The sequence below is a fragment of the Xenopus laevis genome, chromosome 1L, assembly GCF_017654675.1.
Source record: "Xenopus laevis strain J_2021 chromosome 1L, Xenopus_laevis_v10.1, whole genome shotgun sequence".
NCBI lineage: Eukaryota > Metazoa > Chordata > Amphibia > Anura > Pipidae > Xenopus > Xenopus laevis.
The window spans coordinates 220,241,126-220,261,915 of record NC_054371.1 but is presented as its reverse complement, the minus strand read 5'-3'; the positions used below and the strand labels follow the sequence as shown (position 1 = coordinate 220,261,915).

General features: G+C 41.0%; 1 protein-coding gene across 1 annotated transcript; it reads right to left on the bottom strand.

Annotated features, from left to right (window-relative positions):
* Nucleotides 1-87: 87 nt before the first annotated feature.
* Nucleotides 88-20,581, bottom strand: txnl1.L (thioredoxin like 1 L homeolog; the record flags this gene model as incomplete). Its single annotated transcript, NM_001095753.1, is given in 8 exon segments — nucleotides 88-340; nucleotides 2,153-2,257; nucleotides 5,996-6,168; nucleotides 8,325-8,394; nucleotides 10,366-10,488; nucleotides 12,490-12,663; nucleotides 15,615-15,711; nucleotides 20,424-20,581. Coding segments are annotated over 8 exon segments (870 nt in total). The 3' UTR covers nucleotides 88-310.
* Between the last annotated feature and the right edge of the window lie 209 nt (nucleotides 20,582-20,790).

Below are 20,790 nucleotides of genomic sequence, written 5' to 3'. Positions count from 1 at the left end.
TTGGGTTCCTAATGGCAGAAGCCCAAATTAAGATCCAAGAAGAGGAACTGTTTGTGACTCTCTCATAGGACCAATGACGAGTCAGCATTGAGAAGAGCAAGTGTTGGAACTTGCCAAAAGTTATGTTTATTTACAAATGTCGGTTGCCAGATCCAAATAAAATCACTTATGAAACAACTGAACAAAAAGCAACGACTTATTTATAATTCCACTGAATGAGACAAGAACATCCTATAGTGAAGCACTTTGTCCTGTAGACTGAAGACTGGGTGTCGTCTCTGGGAGTCGTCTGTGGCCGCTCTGTGTCCTCTCAGTGGCTTTCTCCTTTCTTCCCAACAACCTGCACAAAATGAAAACAGTTTAAAAGGCACCAATCATAACTAAAATCGTTTACTAAGTAAATATACTATGTGAAAGTTCAAGAAACCCGATTTTTAAAACAGTTAGAATTGTTTGTATAATGTAAATCATCAGCTCACTATTCCTTCTGCAAGATCTCCCCTGCAGTTCTAGCTGAGGCATACGGAACGCATTTTAGGACATCGTCAAGGGAAATCGCTGTCCTGCATGAGCTGTCTGGAGCAAGAGGAATGCGACATGGCATGCTTTTTTATTCACCCATCCTCTGAGGCTGATGTCACGCCTCTCTCCTCAGCCGTCAGCTTTTGCTCCTCCCTCGCCAGCCATCAGTCCTGGGTCCTCGTTCCTCACTCCTCAGCCATCCGTCCTGGGTCCTAGCTTCTCCCTCCTCAGTCGTCAGCTTTTGCTCCTTACTCCTCAGGATGTGCATATTCAGCCCTGCGCCCTGATTATAGTTACTTGTTCTTGCCATTTGTTTTAGCCAATAGGCATTTTAGGTTTTTTAATTGCAGCAGTCAAATTCGAGCTACAGCTGATGACTGAGGAGGGAGAAACTAGGACCCAGGACGGATGGCTGAGGAGGGAGGAGTGAGGACCCAGGTTGGATGGCTGAGGTGTGAGGAACGAGGACCCACGTCGGATGGCTGAGGAGGGAGGAGTGAGGAACGAGGACCCAGGTCGGATGGCTGAGGAGGGAGGAGTGAGGAACAAGGACCCAGGTCGGATGGCTGAGGAGGGAGGAGTGAGGAACGAGGACCCAGGTCGGATGGCTGAGGAGTGAGGAACAAGGACCCAGGTCGGATGGCTGAGGAGGGAGGAGTGATGAACAAGGACCCAGGTCGGATGGCTGAGGAGGGAGGAGGGAGGACCCAGGTCAGATGGCTGAGGAGGGAGGAGTGAGCAACGAGGACCCAGGTCGGACGGCTGAGGAGGGAGGAGGGAGGAACGAGGACCCAGGTCGGACGGCTGAGGAGGGAGGAACGAGGACCCAGGTCGGATGGCTGAGGAGGGAGGAGCAGGATCTGACAGCTGAGAAGGGAGGAGCGAGGTGTGACGTCTGCTTTGAGGAGGGATGAGTGGAGAAGCAGGCGACGTTGCATTCCTCTAGCAATGGAAATCGCATACAGGAGATGGATTTCCCCTGATGATGTCCTAATATGCATTCCGTAGAGGCAGGCATCTTGGATTTCACTGGCTCCTCCCTACCTATAGCTTCCCAGCCAACTGTAGCAACCCTTCTAAGCTGTTTTTAAATCAGACAAACCTCTGTGTTAGCTGCTGTTCAGTAGTGCTGCCTCCTTGTGGATGTTAGTGTGTGTCCTTCATTTGCATAATGACATCACCAGCAGGGGACAAGATAGGGAGGAGTTTACTTTAACAAGGCATTCTGGGTAGAATACTCAAGGCAGTGCTACAATCTGAGCATGCTCCTGAAATTTGCATATTATAGTCTCAGTATGGACTATATATAAAACTATATATGAAGTTTGATTAAACGTGTTTAGCTTGTACTGGTCAGATTGTTAATATGTGTTTGATTTTGGCTGTGATAGGTGCCCTTTAAAGATGAATAGAACATTCAGTTAACAAACAAGGGAAAGTTGGTCTCGCCAACTTTTTTTAAAAATTGGATTATTTGGATAAAATGGAGTCTATGGGAGATGACCTTTATGTAATTTGGAACTTTCTGCATAATGGGTTTCCGGATAATGGATCCCACACCTGTATATCTTTATCTCAATATCAATTAAAGCAGATCTATCAATACAGCCCACAATACAGTGTAACTTACTCTTTTGAAATCGTTCATGTTTGTGGCTTGTACAGGGGTCCCGATGAAAGTTAAATACGCGATTCTCGTTGCCTCCTCGTCACCCTGATTGGACTGGACAAATAGCTGAAAGAAAAATGATTAAACGCTCGTTTAGGAGACACAGGGGGATAGATATGATAAATCTGGTGTGAACATACTTTTGTGGGATCAGGTGGCCAAGCAATAAAAACATAATTTAATTAGCTCAAATATAAATTAGCCTAACGAATTTCACAGATTTTACCAATTGCAACTGTCCTGCCAATGTCATTTTGAACTGGCCACCTGTGCACGGCTAAGCGGAGTGGGTTATTTAAAGACTGGGGGGCATTACATTGCTGAGGAATGGATGGTAGCGGGTGATTGTAAAATAAACGAATGCTAATCAAGGCTACGGAGCAGAACTGGGGGCTTTCACCCAACAGATGCCAAGAGCACAGACTGTGAAAGGCTTGGACGAGAGACAAAGACGGGTTTAGATGGACAAAATGTTTTTCTCAGCCTGACCAAGTAATGTAGTCCCCTGGGCACCAACAGCCTTTGCCAGGGCAAGTTTACATTACAATGATATACACTGGAAGGAAATGTTGAGGAAGAGCTTGGTGCACTAGGAAAGCTCATCAAGACTCTTTAAGGAGAACTAATCCCTACAATTGAATATGGCTAGAAATGCCATACTGTATTATATATATTGAACTTATTGAACCAGCCTCAAAGTTCTGCAACTCTATAGTAGTAATGATCTTCAGTTATTTCCATAAGTCTTTGGACAGAGACAACTTTTTCCCCAATTTTGGTTCTGTACATTACCACATGGAATTTTAAATGAAACAACTCAGAAGAAGTTGAACTGCAGACTTTCAGCTTTAATTCAGTGGGTTGAAAAAAAAGATTGCACAAAAATGTGAGGAACTAAAGCCTTTTTATTAACACAATCACTTCAATTCAGGGGCTCAAAAGTAATCGGACAAATTAAAAAACTGAAAATAAAATGTTCATTTCGAATATTTGGTTGAAAAACCTTTGCTGGCAATGACAGGCCGAAGTCTTGAACTCATGGACATCACCAGATTCTGGGTTTCCTCCTTTTTAATGCTCTGCCAGGCCTTTACTGCAGCGGCTTTCACTTGCTGTTTGTTTGTGGCCTTTCTGTCTGAAATTTAGTCTTCAACAAGTGAAATGCAGCTCAATTGGGTTCAGATCAGGGGACTGACTTGGCCATTCAAGAATATTCCACTTCTTTGCTTTAATAAACTCCTGGGTTGCTTTGGCTGTATGTTTTGGGTCATTCTAAAATGCCTTCCAATCAATGTGAGTGCATTTAGCTGGATTTGAGCAGACAGTGTCTCTGAACAGCTCAGAATTCATTCTTGTGCTTCTGTCCTGTGTCACATGATGGATAAACACTAGTGTCCCAGTGCCACTGGCAGCCATGCACGCCCAAGCCATCACACTGCCTCCCAAATGTTTTATTCATCATGTGATATGCTTTGGATCATGAGCTGTTCCACGCCGTCTCCATACTTTTTTCTTGCCATCATGAGGTTGATCTTGGTTTCATCTGTCCAAAGAATGTTTTTCCAGAACTGTGCTGGATTTTTTCTTCTATTCTTGATGCTTATGAGTGTCTTGCACCTTACAGTGCTCCCTCTGTATTTACTTTCATGCAGTCTTCTCTTTATGGTAGACTTGGATATGGAGACTCTTCCTCCTGGAGAGTGTTGTTCACTTGTTTGGCTGTTGTGAAGGGATTTCTCTTCACCATGGAAATGATTCTGTGATCATCCACCACTGTTGTCTTCCGTGGGCGTTCAGGCCTTTTTGCATTGCTGAGTTCACCAGTGATTTCTTTCTTTCTCAGGATGTACCAAACTGTAGATTTTGCCACTCCTAATATTGTAGCAATTTCTCAGATGGTTTTTTTCTATTTTTGCAGCTTAAGGATGGCTTGTTTCACCTGCATGGAGATCTCCTTTGTCCTCATGTTGTCTGTTCCACATACAAGCACCCCCCCCCCCTCAAATCAACTCCAAGGCTTTTATCTGCTTCATTGATAATGACATAAAGAATGAATTGCCCGCACCTGCCCATGAAATAGCCTTTGAGTCAATTGTCCAATTTTTCAGCTGTTGAGCCCCTGAAATGAAGTGATTGTGTTAAAAAAGGCTTTAGTTTCTTACATTTTTATAGTTTTGAGATGTTGTACCGTGTTAGCCATTGAAAAAATGTAGAAAATGTAAAGTTTGGCGATACCTTTTATTGGCTAACTGAATAAGTAACAATTGCAAAAGTTTGGAGCACACACGCCCCTTCTTCAGGCAAAATACAAATGAAAGGCTGGAAAAGCACATTATATATATATATTTACTGTTAGATCATTGAAAAGGGGTTTATGGGCAATACATTAGAAAGTTACAGATAGACAGAGATAATTTGTAGAGATAATAAAAGTAACTAGGGTGGGTTGTAAATAGTCCAGGGGTCTGGATTCAGTCGGGTCACATAGCTTGAACTAGACAAGACAGAATAGGGTAAGGTTAACACCACAGTGCAAATTAGGAATTGGACAAGATACAGGTACAAATAAATAGGCTTTTCCAGCCTTTCATTTGTATTTCGCCTGAAGAAGGGGCCTGTATGCTCCGAAAGCTTGCAATTTTTACTTATTCAGTTAGCCAATAAAGGGTATCACCAAACTTCACATTTTTATGCAATCTTTTGGTTCAACCCACTGAATCAAAGCTGAAAGTCTGCAGTTCAACAAGTTGTTTTATTCAAAATTCATTGTGGTAATGTACAGAACCAAAATCCGAAAAAAGTTGATATTTTAAATACATTTTGATTGCTTGTTTTTTTTCTGAGTTTATGGGAGTTTTAAATAACGCCCATAAAATCAAAATTTGACCCATGATAAATCTGCCCCCTAATGTGTGACCTGAGATCCCACCAGTCTGACCACCAAGCAGTCAAGGAAGTTGTCAGGAGAAAGAAAGAGGCTGCTCTGATGTTCTTCTGCTTAGGGAAAAAATTAGAAACATGTCTCAAATCTTTCCTAAGCAGAAGAACATCAGAGCAGCCTCTTTCTTTCTCCTGACAACTTCCTTGACTACTTGGTGGTCAGACTGGTGGGAAACTGACCAGCAGGTGGCGCTGTTGTAACAAAATTCATTCATATTAAAAGTACGCACGTATCCTTTAATATCTTGGAATTAGAAATAATTAAATAATGAATGTACATTGCAAACGTGCTTAGAATATCCCTTTCATCAATTTGACATTCACTTATTTCAAAGGTTTACTGATCTTTTAAACTACTTAGCAACAAGGCTGTGTTTTCCAACAATCTCAATTTCACTAAGGGGCAGATTTATGAAGGGTCAAAATTGGCTGAATAGGTCAGTCTTTCGATCGAATCGTACGAATTGAAGTAATAGCGCATTCGAATCATACGTACAAACAAACCTTTGATTGACTCCAAGTAGGTTCTAGGAGGTCCCACATAGGCTAAAATAGCAATTTGGCAGGTTTTAGATGGGGAATGGTCGAAGTCAAATTTTTAAAGAGACAGTACATAAATTTCGAAATTCGAATTTGGACTATTCCCTAGTCGAAGTACACAAAAATTAGCTTGAAATTCGAATTTTTACTTTGACCTTTGATAAATCTGCCCCTAAGAGTGACCTGGCACAATCACTGCATTTTCTATTTACTTTGTATGGGAAGGGGATGGGGTAGAGAATTGCATTGTAAATCGTAAACACCATTTCCCTACAGAAGTCTGTGTTCTCTTACTGTACAGTCAGTAAATGTGCAGGCACTTACCGTTACACTGTTAACATTCTGAAATTTCACGTAGCGCAATGGAACAATGCTGTCCTCTTTAATATCATCGGCCGACAGCTCCACGGCCTGGGTCGGCTCGCTCCTCATTGCTTCATCAAAGTCCATGGATCGGGGAAGGTTAATGAAAATTTTAACATACTTGGGACCTTGACCTGTGTAACGAAGTAAAAGAGACTTTATCAGAACACTCTCTTGGGAGACGTTACATCAAGCACTCAAGGATGAGACACTCAACTGGAGAGGTTGAACATTATACTGTAAAATGTTCTGACTGGACTTTACTTACAGCTGCAAAACTGATATACTGCGGATATCAGTCTCTGTACAGGTTACTAGGAAACTATTGGGTTGGTTTTTTACTTCTGCTCTTCTTTTTTGTGGTTGTTTGGGGCACTTTTGGCTGCCCATGCTCCCTTACTATGTATTATACCACTACATGTATTTGCAGAAATCCTTCAGCAGAGGTGTCAGATAGCTGCTTTCTGGTTAGCTGCCAATTGTCCTGTTGATAGGCTGCTGATGGGCTGTTGGGGGGGGTTAATATCATTCCAACTTGCAGTAGTGACTGAAGTTTATCAGAGCACACGTCACATGAGTAGGGGCACCTGGGAAACTGACAATATGTCTAGCCCCATGTCAGATTTCAAAATTGAATATAAAAAAATCAGTTTGCTCTTTTGAGAAATGGATTTCAGTGCAGAATTCTGCTGAAGCAGCACTATTATCTGATGCGTTTTGGAAAAAAAAAAAAAAAAATGTTTTCCCGGGACAGTGTATCCCTTTAAACAAAAACAAGGTATTTTGGGAAATACATTAAAGACTGTGCCATTAATGCTGAACACAATACATAAGGTAACACTGATATTTACATTTATTAAAAAGAGGGAGAACTATCATACAGTTTCCCCTGCAAAATTTATGTGAGATAGGGATGTGCGGGCCAACCCGATATCCGTGGGCAAAGAATTGCTTGTCCTATACCTGTATACTTATTATTACTACTAAATAAAAAATAGACCCATTATAGCTAGAAAAACCTTATAGTAAGGTTGCATGGAAAATAGCATCCTCCAGTATACAATAATAGAGAGTACAGGTATGGCTCTGTATGAAGCTTATTCACTAGGTTCTTTCATGGAAACTTGTATTTTAGTGTTATTATACTTAAGCAGCAGGAGAGCTCTCTTATAACACAGCCTTGTGCCAGAGCACTATAAATGCATCTAAAATAATAGCCCTGCTGTGCCTCCCTGCTGCTCAACAAACTAGTTTGGCTTTTTTTGTCACACAAAGCTTAGCGGTCTGTCGGCCCAAAACAGGACTTCATTTACATAGCAAAAGTGTCACGGAATCTCTTCAGGGAACAAGTGAAAGCTTAGCAGTAAAAGGATAAAGGCCCTTCAGACATGGTTTAAGTATATGTTGCATTCCAGCAGCTGAATAAGGCTAAGAATTCTTGCTGCCCATAGGAAAACTATGTACTGTGATCTCTCGTTTCTCCTGTATTTTGATGTGTAACAGCCTTTGAAGACAACAAGGTTAGAATCTTCCTGCAGCCAATCAAAAGCACAAATGTTAAGGGCAGAGACACACGCTGCTATTTCGGGAAATTAGTCACCCAGCGACATATTACTTCTTCTTCGGGCGACTAATCTTCCCAAACTGCCTTCGCACCGGCTTGAATGTAAATCACCGGCGGGATGGCACTCGGAACACTCCGTTTTCCGAAGTTGCCTCACGAGGAATCTGAAAATGTTCATAGTCATATCAGTGCTTTAGTGATACAGGTATGGGATCTGTTATCCGGAAACCCGATATCCAGGAAGTTCCAAATTACAGAATGGCCATCTCCCATAGACTCAATTTTATCCAAATGTTTAAAAATTATTTATTTTTTCTCTGTAATAATAAAACAGTAGCTTGTACTTGATCCCAACTAAGATATAATTAATCCTTATTGGAAGCAGAACCAGTCCATTGGGTTTCATGTTTTCATGATTTTCTAGTAGATTTAAGGTATGAAGATCCAAATTACAGAAAGATCCGTTATCTGGAAATCCCTAGGTCCCAAGCATTCTGGATAATAGGTCCCATAACTGTACTATATGACTCAAACAGAATGATGGGTAAGCGCTCTGTAACATGTTTAAGTGATGGCTCCTCATATCCAGGTGTTCTTTCCCTGAGGCAGTAATACCATGGGACAGACACATACTGAATGACAGGAAAGTAGGTGGAACTTGTGATAAGGAGAACCCATTCTGCACCAGATTAAGCTTCTTTGGTTGAAAGGTGGTTAGTTCCTCACCGTTATCTGGACATTGTAGTTTCATGGAATACAATTTCACCGGCTGGTTAAATGCTACCGTCATTAGCAGCTGCAAACAGAATAACATATAGTTAATTGAACCAGTAATAGTAAACTACAGGATACACACTATGCAAGTATGGGATCCATTATCCAGAAAGCTCAGAATAACGGCAAGGCCATCTCCCATAGACTGCATTTTAATGAAATTAATAATTCTATTTTTTTTTTAAATGATTTTTCTTTTTCTCTGTAATAATAAAACAGTAGCTTGTACTTGATCCAAACTAAGATATAATTCATCCTTATTGGAAGCAAATACAGCCTATTGGCTTTATTTAATATTTACATGATTTTTCTAGTAGACTAAAAGGAGAACTAAAGCTTAAATAAAGAAGTGGCTAGAAATGTTGTACATTATATTTTGAGCTTCTGTACCAGCCCAAGGCAACCACAGCCCTTTAGCAGTAAAGATCTGTGTCTCCAAAGATGCCCCAGTAGCTCCCCATCTTCTTTTCTGCTGATTCACTGCACATGCTCTGTGCTGCTGTCACTTACTGAGCTTAGGGACCCACTCACAATATACAGTACACATAGAATAGAAATGTCACAATATAAGGCTGATTAGTAATTAATACAGATAATTACTACATGGCAGCACAGAAACCAGTGCAATTAGCATCAGAATTTAATAATCAGCAAACCTGTAGCATCAGCTTATATTACAGGAAAACCAGTCTACCAGACATCCTTGCCGTAATATGGAGCTTTCTGGATAACGGATCCCATACCTGTACTTGTGGAGCTGAAAAGCACTGTGTATAAAATATATAGAGCCAACTGAATGCATATAAAGCCTAAATTATCAAGAATATAGCTTTCCTTTGACACTGCAGGGCTATTTTACATGCTAGCTGTCAAAGTTGGTTTATGTCCAGTAGGGATGCACTGAATCCACTATTTTGGATTAGGCTGAAGCCCCGAATTCTTCGTGAAAGATTTGGCTGAATACTGAACCGAATTAGCAAATGCAAATTAGGGGTGGGAAAGGGAAAACGTTTTTTACTTCCTTGTTTTTTGACAAAAAATAAAGTGATTTCCCTCATCGCCCCTAATTTGCATATGATTTGCAAGATTGACTGGGCCAGATTCAATTTAGTGAGAAAAAGTTATCTCTTGGTTTATCAAGTGAAAACACATGGACGAGATTCAATTCTAGGAGGAAAAACTTTTTTTTTAATTCAGTTCCAGTTTTTTTCCCATAGACTTCAACAGAGTTTTCTGTGATAAACAGTGAGATAAGTTTTTCGGGAACTGAATTAAATCTCAAATTAAAGTCCTGCAGTGGGTCGGGTACCCGCAAAAAAAGCGGGCACCCTGCGGAATGAGGGGAGGATTTTCAGGTGCGGGTGTACCCACGGGTCTGTGGGTCGCGGGTCTCATCTAAATTTCATATTTTTTAATGTTGTCTATATTTTACTCCTTTTAAAGTTTTACAAAATTTGTTTTTGTCCCTGCCCACTTTTGATGACGTCACTTCCAGTTTGCAGCACCATCACTTCCTGTTTGATGGTGGTTGGCGGGTTGCGGATAAGGCATTTGTGGGTTCCAGGTCAGGAAGCAGATCAAAGTGGGTAAATATTCGGGTTGCGGTTCGGGTCGTGGGCTGCGGGTCTAAAGGTGGCCATAGACGCAAAGATCCTATCATACGAATCGAGGATTCGTACGATTTTCGTACTGTGTGTGGAGAGTCGCAACATTTTTCGTCCCGCGGAGATCAGAGCCAATTGCGCTCTCTTCGTAATCCGATCGTTCAGCCATAGGGCCGAATGTTCAGATAACCCCCGATATAGCCATGTCCGTTAGTGACATATCGGGGAAAGATCTGCTCGTTTAGCGATTTCGCCAAACGAGCGGATCTTTGCATCTATGGCCACCTTTAGAAATTGGTTCCACGCAGGACTCTATCTCAAATTAAATCTCCACCATGACTGTTCATGTGCACCAGGCATCATGAATAACACCAGCGTATATTTCATACCTGTTCATCGCAGTCTGACTCGAGGTATGTTGGGTCTTTCCGTAAGCAATTATCAAAGCCATGATCATCACTTTCGTTGAGGCATTCACACCCGGCTTTATTTACAAATGGCAGCAAATCCATCTGAAATCAACAGGATGTTTACATTAAACAAACAAAACAATACAAAAAAAAAAAAAATACAGTCTACGGAGTAATAAGAACCAGGCTTGAAAGACAGGTGAGAACAAAAGGTAAGGAGAATCCAAATGCAGCGGGGAAACTTAACTTCCTTCCTGTGCAGTTGGAACACAAAGCCATGAAAGTCATTTTCCAGCAGAAAGAATTATTGTTTGTTAAAGAGCAACAAACACAGAGAGAAAAAAAAAAGATCTATTCCATATATACTTGTGATCAAGGCAGGCTACTGCCATGAAATCAAAAAAAAAATATAGTCATGGGGTGGTTCTGAGTCTGAGGACCTCTATCTTATTCCCCATATCTTCAGAACATATTTTTGCAGTAATGGTCACTATTATAATTAGCAAATTAAAGGAGGGAGAGAAATGTAGGATAAGCTGGGAGTAGGGTTGCCACCTTTTCTAAAAAATGTTACCGGCCGGTGGGGGTGGGAACAAAAGGGGGTGGTCCATGATGGAAAAGGGGGTGGGGCCACACAGTGCCGCAAAAGGGGTGGAGCAACACGCGCAATAGCCAGAAAAAAAAAAGTTAAGTTCTGATCGAATTGGGGACGGGCAAAGGGCTTTTTTTAAGTGTATTACAAATTACCTGCATTGCCGGTAAATTTGTAATCCCGGCCCCGGCAGGTGTTTTACCAGCCGGGTGGCAACCCTAGCAGGGAGATACATAACGTGAAGCCTATTAAAGGGGTTCTTCACCTTCCAACACTTTTTTCAGTTCAGTTGGTTTCAGATTGTTCACCAGAAAACTTTTTCCAATTACATTCTATTTTCTATACCACTTTTCTAATATTGAAGTGTAACAGTTGCAAAATTGTAACAGTTCAGAATCTGCACCTGAATTACTGAGCTGCCAGACTCAAACACCAGAGACAGGGACATTAAACTTTTTTGGAAAAACAGTAAAAAATAAAAAATGCAAAGTAATTGGAAAAAGTCTATAATTCTGGTGAACGATCGGAAAACAACTCAATTGAAAAAGTATTTGGAAGGTGAAAAACCCCTTAAGGGCACACAGGCAGAATCAGAGAGATTAGTCGCCCAGCGACAAATCTCCTCTTCTTTGGGGCGACTAATCTCCCCGACCTGCCTCCCCACCGTCTAAAATATAAATCACCAGTGGGATGACGACTTAAAAAAAAAAAAATTAAACGCGCCGACGAATTACATTTTAGCCAGCAGGAAGGCAGGGGAGGCAGTTCGGGAAGATTAGTCACCCAGAAGAAGAGATTTGTCGCTGGGCGACTAATCTCCCTGAATCTGCCTGTGTGCCCTGACCCTTTAAAGTCCCCATAGACACAAAAATCTTTCGTGGGTGAACGATCAATTTCAGTGCAATCCGACCAACCCGTCAAATTATCGTGAGGTTAGTGGGAATTGGACGATCGTGCATCTTACGATTTTTCGTCCATCTGTGAGAAAATTGATCGGCCTAGGTTAAAAAAATGTTTATCGGTCCCAGTGCAATCTATCTATGTTTGCAGGGCCAAGCAGGCAGCTCCCCTCAGTTTTGCTGCCAATATCACCTGAAACGGTCTTTTTAGTTGATGGACACATCGTACATTTAAACGATTATTTTGAGATAATCGTGGTCTCACAATAACGAAAAGATCTTTTAAAAATCTTTTCATCTATGGCCAGCTTAAGAGTAAAGGTGGCCATAGACACACAGATCCTATTGTACGAATCGAGGATTCGTACGATTTTCGGGTCGTGTGTGGCGTGTGCCGACATCTTTCGTCCGGCGGAGATCGGTCAGGTTTGATTTTGACCCAACCGATCCCGCCGGAGCCCATGGCACATCGTAATTGGATCGTTCGGCCATACGGCCAAACAATCAGATTACCCCCCGATATAGCCATGCTCGGTAATATCGGGGAAAGATCCGCTCATTTGCCAAACGAGCGGATCTTTGCGTCTATGGCCACCTTAAGGCAGTACTCACATAGCCTCTTGGAATATCGGCATCTTCGTTGTTTCCGGGATCATTTTCCAAGTGCTGCTTAATTTTGTCTTCTAAACCCGCAGCGTCTGCCCCTTGGTACAGGTCAATTTTTACTCTATTTCTAAAAAACAAGAACGTGGGGGTTGCAGATATGTTGTTGGCAGTAGCTGTTGACTGAAACACAAAGAAGACAAAAGTCAGATATCACACATATCGTCTGTAGCATGTTATAAATAAAAGGGAAAATACACGTATACAGGAGGGATGCATCGGTAAGGACATAAATAAATATCGTACCATAGCAGGAGTTAATATTGATGGCTAATTAAAGATGGCCAATGCCTATAATTACCTTTAGATTTATAGAGAGGTATGTGTCAGTGAGAATAAGCTGAATTCATGGCTACAACTTACTTAAGAGACAAAAACTAAAAGAAATGTAGGATCACAATGACAAACCCCAAGCTCCTTGACTACATATATTCCAGCAACAAATATAATGGGAATTGGGAAGACTTCCATTACTTCGAGTGTGTATTTAACCCATGTGACGGGCACATCAATTTGCTAACGAAAGCACAAAATCATTCACTGTTATTGCAAATGTTATTTACCGTGCCAGTAAAACACAGTGAACAAAGTTTCAGGTTTTCAGGTGTTTACTCCACCGATTTACTGTAACCAATAAAAAACTGGACACACTAATAGGAAATCATTTCAGTGGCCCTCATTACTCCATAAAGGATTTAAGAATTTTGGTTCTTAAGGGGAATTTTAAAACAGATAATGAAAGAAAAGTGTGGGAGTACAAACTAATGGAACTTTCAATTCTTTGGAGAAGGGACTAAACCTGGGCCTTGGATTTATGGCTAATGATGTGGACTTAGAAAGGACTGCACCAGGTCAGAAATACAAGCATGTGTGGATCTGGACTACGAGTTCATATGGAATACCTTTTATTCCACACTCCATTAATTAATCCCTAATTTATATTCAGCCTATTTGAGCCACATTATCTTGTACCTTATCTGTTTGTCTCATGCAGATCCCCTTGTAAATTACTTTAAGGGTCTGGCCACACGGGCAGATTCAGGGAGATTAGTCGCCAGGCGCCAAATCTCCTCTTCTTTGAGGCTAATGATCTCCTCGATCTGCCTTCTGCTGGCTAAAATGTAAATGGAATCTGCCCATGTGGCCAGACCCTTAAGGGGTTGTTCACCTTTGAGTTAATTGTTAGTGTGATGTAGAGAGGCATATTTTGAGACAATCTGCAATTGCCTTTCATTTTTTGTTATTTGTGGTTTTTGGGCTATTTAGCTTTTTATTCAGCAGCTCTCCAGTTTGTAATTTCAACATACAACATAAAGGTGAACCACCCCTTTACACCTTACAAGAAGATTGATATTCTTTTTTGTTGGTCATTTGATCTATGAGCTGAATGTTGTATATACAGTAGAACCCCATTTTACATTTTTTAGGGGTGTAAAATCCAGGAAAATGTAAAATCAGGGACATGTTTTATGGATAATATAAAGTGGGACCACAAAACTAGGGATGCACCCAATTCCCTATTTTGGATTCGGCCGAACCCCCGAATCCATCGCAAAAGATTTTGCTGAATATCAAACCGAATTTGCATATGCAAATTAGGGGTGGGAAGGGGAAAACATTTTTTACTTCCAAATCCAAATCCTGCTGAAAAAAAGCCGAATCCCGAACCGAATCCTGGATTTGGTGCATCCCTACACAAAACAACAATATAAAATGAGGGAAAATGTAAAATCAGGGGATGTAAAATTTAAGTTTTACTGTATATACCAGAGAACACCACAGCTTCATTGTAATCAGTTTGAAAAAGGAACTAAAATGTTCTAAAGCTTGCTATGATTATCTTAGCCAATAAAGGCATCACCTTCATACCACTTTGTTACTTTTTATTTCCAAAGGGTTGCCCTGTAACTCCTGTTCATCCCTAACTCATCTGACTGGGAGAAGATCGTCAATCTACTACTACCCAAAAGCCCTACGTCAGACTGAGGAAGAATGCCCTAATGTTTTGTCTGCTTTAATGGAAAGCTTGTTGGACTCCCAATACATTTGTCTGAAAGCAAAAGTCATGGAAACTTTAAGGCAAGATTAATATTACTCAAAGATTTGCCATCAATCGGCTTTCAACAGGTTTAAAGAACAATTTAATCCAAAGCTTCTTCCTGTTACAAGTCCTTGTTGTTGTTTTTCTCATTATTTGGATATAAAGGATCTGCTGGTTTTGTTTATATAATAATAAATACATATAGCTGCCTTTTAAAGGGGTGGTTCGCCTCTAATTTTTAGTATGCAACGCAATGGCAAATTCTAAGCAACTTTTCAATTGGTCTTCATTATCTATTTTTTTATAGTTTTTGAAATATTTGCCTTCACCTGACTCTTTCTAGTTTTCAAATAGGGGTCACTGACCTCATCTAAAAAACAAATGCTCTGTAAGGCTACAAATTAATTGTTATTGCTACTTTTTATTACTCATCTTTCTATTCAGTAAGGATATACCGAATCCAGGACTCGGCCTTTTTCAGCAACATTCGGATTTGGCTGAATCCTTCTGCCTGGCAGAACCGAATCCTTACGTGCATATGCAAATTAGGGACAGGGAGGGAAATTGTGTGACTTTTTGTCACAAAACAAGGAAGTAAAAAATGGTTTTCCTCTTCCCACCCCTAATTTGCATATGCAAATTACGATTCGGATTCGGCCGAATCTTTCGCAAAGGATTCGGGGGTTCGGCCAAATCCAAAATAGTGGATTCAGTGCATCCCTACTATTCAGTCCCTCTCCTATTCATATCCCAGTCTCTTATTCAAATCAACACATGGTTGCTAGGGTAATTTGGACACTAGCAACTAGACTGCTGAAGTTCCAAACTGGAGAATTGCTAAATAGCTCAAAAACCACAAATAATAAAAAAATAAAACCAATTGCAAATTGTATCAGAACTCTCTCTCATACTAAAGGTTCATTTAAAGGTGACTAACCCCTTTAACAACAATCTCAGCAGCAGGCAACATCAGGGCTTAATGAAAGAGGTGCTCTTGCTCAACAAGCTGGTTAAAGCTTCGTCTCCTACTTACTTGGCACTGATGTACATCGACTTCCAAAAAGATGGCATGCGGGTATTTATTGCTCAGCGATGTGAAGGCTGGCGATATCCTTACACAAGGAGCACACCTGTAACACAAAAGCAGAAATATTACACACTAAAACACAGTATAGATTAAATGTAACATCACCACTGCCTTTAAATACCCACTGGGCATTAAAGAAATTGATTTGTAAGTAGCTACAGCCAGGAAGGAAGCCATTGCTCTAGTTACGAACAGTTAGGTACAGGTATGGAATCTGTTATCCGGAAACCTGTTATTCAGAAAGTGCCAAATTACGGAAAGGCCGTCTCCCATAGACTCCATTTTATCCAAATAATCCAAATTTTTAAAAGCAACTGTGTAATAATAAAACAGTAGCTTGTACTTGATCCCAACTAAGATATAATTAATCCTTATTGGAAGCAAAACCAGCCTATTGGGTTTATTTAATGTTTATATGATTTTCTAGTAGACTTATGAAGATCCATTTTAGGAAAGATCCATTATCCAGAAAACTCCAGGTCAGGAGCATTCTGGATAACAGGTCCCATAGCTGTACTACAATAGTAGGGTAATACAGGACATGTGCTCCTACATTTGCCCAATATTACCGTGTATAGTCTTGGGCCTCATAATTGAAGCAATTCCCTTATTATTCAAGCAGGACACAAAATATGAGCCCTAAGACAGAACCACAGTGTACTCTTACAGTGGTAGAGAGATGTATATCATTATCCAGACACATTTACTGGCAGAGGGATTAAGGCAAACTGTGTTTATTGGGAATACACGCCTACAGTTCCAGAAACAGTGCTCTGTTATAAACATATGTGCCTAGTCATGGTTTGCTATATACAATACATTTATGGTGTCTTAAAGGAACAGCTGAGTGTAAAAATAAAAAAAAACTGGATAAATAGATGTTATAGATGATAAATAGGCTGTGCAAAAAAAAATGTTTCTAATATAGTTAGTTATACAAAAGTTTAATGTATAAAGGCTGGAGTGACTGGATGTGTAACATAATAGCCAGAACACTACTTCCTGCTTTTCAGCTCTCTAACTCTGAGTTAGTCAGTGACTATAAGGGAGGCCACATGGGACATAACTGTTCAGTGAGTTTGCAATTGATCCTCAGCATTCAGCTCAGATTCAAAAGCAACAGTTATGACCCATGTGGCCCCCCTCAAGTCACTGATTGGTTACTGCCTGGTAACCAATCAGTGGAAACCATGAGGGCTGAAAAGCAGGAAGTAGTGTTCTGGCTATTATGTTACACATCCAGGCACTCCAGCCTTTATATATTACATTTTTGGTTAACTAATTATATTAGAAACATTTTTTATTTTGCCCAGCCTATCTATTTACCCAGTTTTTATTTTTACACTGAGCTCTTGAAAAAGAAGCTGCGGTGAAACTAAAATGCTATCCTGTTGTTAGGGTCTGTGACCTCTGCAACCAGAATGCAGATTTCTGTTCAGTCCCTCCTCCTCTAGTCCAAATTTACTTTGTCATTCAAGCCAATGCAATCTATATACATAACCAATCTGTGACACTACAAAAAAAAGCTGCTATAACTTGCAGAATTACAAAATGAAATCAAAAGCTGTTGGGTAGTGGCAGTGGTTTTAGTTCAATATGGAACTGAGAGATGCTGAATGGATGGGGAGACAGACCTTGATACAAATAAGACAGCACTTAACAATGGAAATAAGAATAGGAAGGGATGTTCATCATTAAATTAGGGATGCATGCAATCCAGGATTCGGTTTGGGATTCAGTCTTTTTCAGCAGGATTCAGCCCAAATCAAAAAAACCCTAATTTTGTAGGCAACTATAAGTAATATAAGGTGTTGCTTTTACATGGTGCTAAAAATGAATATTATCTTTAAAAATAGCCCCTTTATTGGAGCTCCCTATATATGTTCTCTGGTCCGTCTGTGTTTTCGAATGAGGGGTGGGCGTGTCCTAACGGTCCCTGCCAGAAGCACAGTAGGAGGGGACAGCCAATCACAGCCCTGCAGTCACACAAGCACAGACAGGCTTTAGTTCCCTATTAGGTCCTGCTAGCTGCTGATTGGTTCCTGTCCTACAGTGCAGTGAGCCGAGAGCCGCTGGCTTCCCTGAACAGCCTGGGAATTCAGGGAGCAGGAAATGAAAGAGAAGGGAGGGATTATTAGGGTTTTTGCATAAATATTAAATAAATCAACCTGAAACACTACTTATTTTAAAGTGGACCAGTCACCCTGACACAAAAAGCTGTATAATAAAAGTCCTTTTCAAATTAAACATGAAATCCAATTTTTATTTTTTATTAAAGCATTCATAGCTGTCACTCATTAAAAATCTCAGCTGGCAATCAAATATTTCCTGCCCCTCCTCTATGCCTTAGGCAATTACTTACACTTTCCATTCAGCACTTCCTAGATGTCACTGCTCTCCCCACATTCCCCAGTTCTCTTCACCATTTAATTGTGTAACCAGGACATGGGGATGGACATCAGGTCCCCCATTCTGGTGCACAAACAAGATTCTGAGATGATACAAGACTTGTCTTAATAACAATGTCCACAATATGGCTACTGCCTGCTTGTTATAATTATGAATTCCCAGACTGAAGGAAAAAATAATCAACTAATTTATATAGTGAATTAAAGTTCATTTTGCTGGAATAACATGATAAAATAGCATTTTGAATAATTTCTATGCGTGACGGGTCCCCTTAATCACAGGCTTCGTACTAATGAAGAGACCCAAAAGAACCCAAACGTCCAGAAGATGGCGCCCGGGAACTCCGCTGATCTACAGTTTAAGGTCAGAGTTTTTTCAGGGGCTTCTTTTTAACTGAGGCATTGTGTGGAGAGGGGACGGGGGCGATGGCAGGAAGTTAATGGGGGCTTTTATTACAAGGGGGGTTTATTTCTCCTTTAAGCCCTATCAATCAGAAAACAGTTGAAAACTGGAGAGCTACAGAACAGAAAAGTCAATATTTAAAAAAAACAACAAAACAGATAACCAATTGCAATCAGTAAGGAGAATGCGCTGCTATGTAGGACAGATACTCAGTAGTATTTTTAAAAGCAGTACTGCTGTCCTACATAACGGCATTCTCCTTAGAGATAAACTTTGCTATTGTCTACACACTATTGTGCTACAATCACTTTGCAATTGGTCATCTTATTCCACTCAAATCCCCTTCCTGTCCTTACATGACACACACCTAATAATAACAACTGAATCTAATATCATATATGAACAACAATTGTTTCCATTGGGCAAGTTCCTGTGAGTCATGTGACCCCTGTGACATCACTAGGCGCCGATTATAACTGATAACATAAATAGGCGATAGGGTTGCCACCTGGCTGGTATTTTACTGGTCTGGCTGGTAAAAATTATAATTATATAGGAAGAGATAAATATATAGGAAGGCTGGTATTTTTTTTCCAGAAAAGGTGGCAACCCTACAAGGCACTGATTGGAACTGGTGACATCAATAGGCGCTGTAACTGACGACATCACTAGGCGCCGATTATAACTGGTGACATCACTAGGCGCTGATTATAACTGGTGACTTCACTAGGCGCTGATTATAACTGGTGACTTCACTAGGCGCTGATTGTAACTGGTGACATCACTAGGCTGTGATTAAAACTGGTGACATCACTAGGCGCTGATTATAACTGGTGACTTCACTAGGCGCTGATTATAACTGGTGACTTCACTAGGCGCTGATTATAACTGGTGACTTCACTAGGCGCTGATTAAAACTGGTGACATCACTAGGCGCTGATTAAAACTGGTGACATCACTAGGCGCTGATTGTAACTGGTGACTTCACTAGGCGCTGATTAAAACTGGTGACATCACTAGGCGCTGATTATAACTGGTGACTTCACTAGGCGCTGATTATAACTGGTGACTTCACTAGGCGCTGATTATAACTGGTAACTTCACTAGGCGCTGATTATAACTGGTGACTTCACTAGGCGCTGATTGTAACTGGTGACATAACTACGCGCTGATTATAACTGGTGACTTCACCAGGCGCTGATTATAACTGGTGACTTCACTGGTTGTTGATTATAACTGGTGACATCACTAGGCGCTGATTAAAACTGGTGACATCACTAGGCGCTGATTAAAACTGGTGACATCACTAGGCGCTGATTGTAAGTGGTGACTTCACTAGGCGCTGATTGTAACTGGTGACATCACTAGGCACTGATTGTAACTGGTGACTTCACTGGGTGTTGATTATAACTGGTGACATCACTAGGCGCTGATTATAACTGGTGACATCACTAGGCGCTGATTATAACTGGTGACATCACTAGGCGCTGATTATAACTGGTGACATCACTAGACGCTGATTATAACTGGTGACATCACTAGGCGCTGATTATAACTGGTGACATCACTAGGCGCTGATTATAACTGGTGACATCACTAGGCGCTGATTATAACTGGTGACATCACTAGGCGCTGATTATAACTGGTGACATCACTAGGCACTGATTATAACTGGTGACATCACTAGGCGCTGATTATAACTGGTGACATCACTAGGCACTGATTATAACTGGTGACATCACTAGGCGCTGATTATAACTGGTGACATCACTAGACGCTGATTATAACTGGTGACATCACTAGGCACTGATTATAACTGGTGACATCACTAGGCGCTGATTATAACTGGTGACATCACTAGGCGCTGATTATAACTGGTGACATCACTCAGCACATAATAGATTTAAGAGCACGTTTGTGTAAGATATAAATGGAGCTTCTCACCCTTTCATTGTGAACTTGACTACACTGAGTCTGGAACCAGCCGAGGTCAGTTCCCCTTGAAATTCGCCGTCCGCCCCAATCACTTTTACTCCCACCATGTTGGAGTCTATTTTGTTTTTTGGCCCCCGCGTTCTCTTTCGCTCTTCAGTACCGGCACCTTCACTTTCTGCCGCGTCACTCACGCCGCTGCCGTAACTGCTTCTGGCAAGCTGCCGCCCACAATGCACCGCGTCAGGGGTTGCCGGACCACGCGAATTGGGCTAGAGCGACTGCGGCCATTTTAGGATTGGGCATCAGGAAGCAGGAAAAAAAATAAAACACATGCGTAATCACGCGCCTAGCTGAGTTGCCCGTGTGCAACATGGCT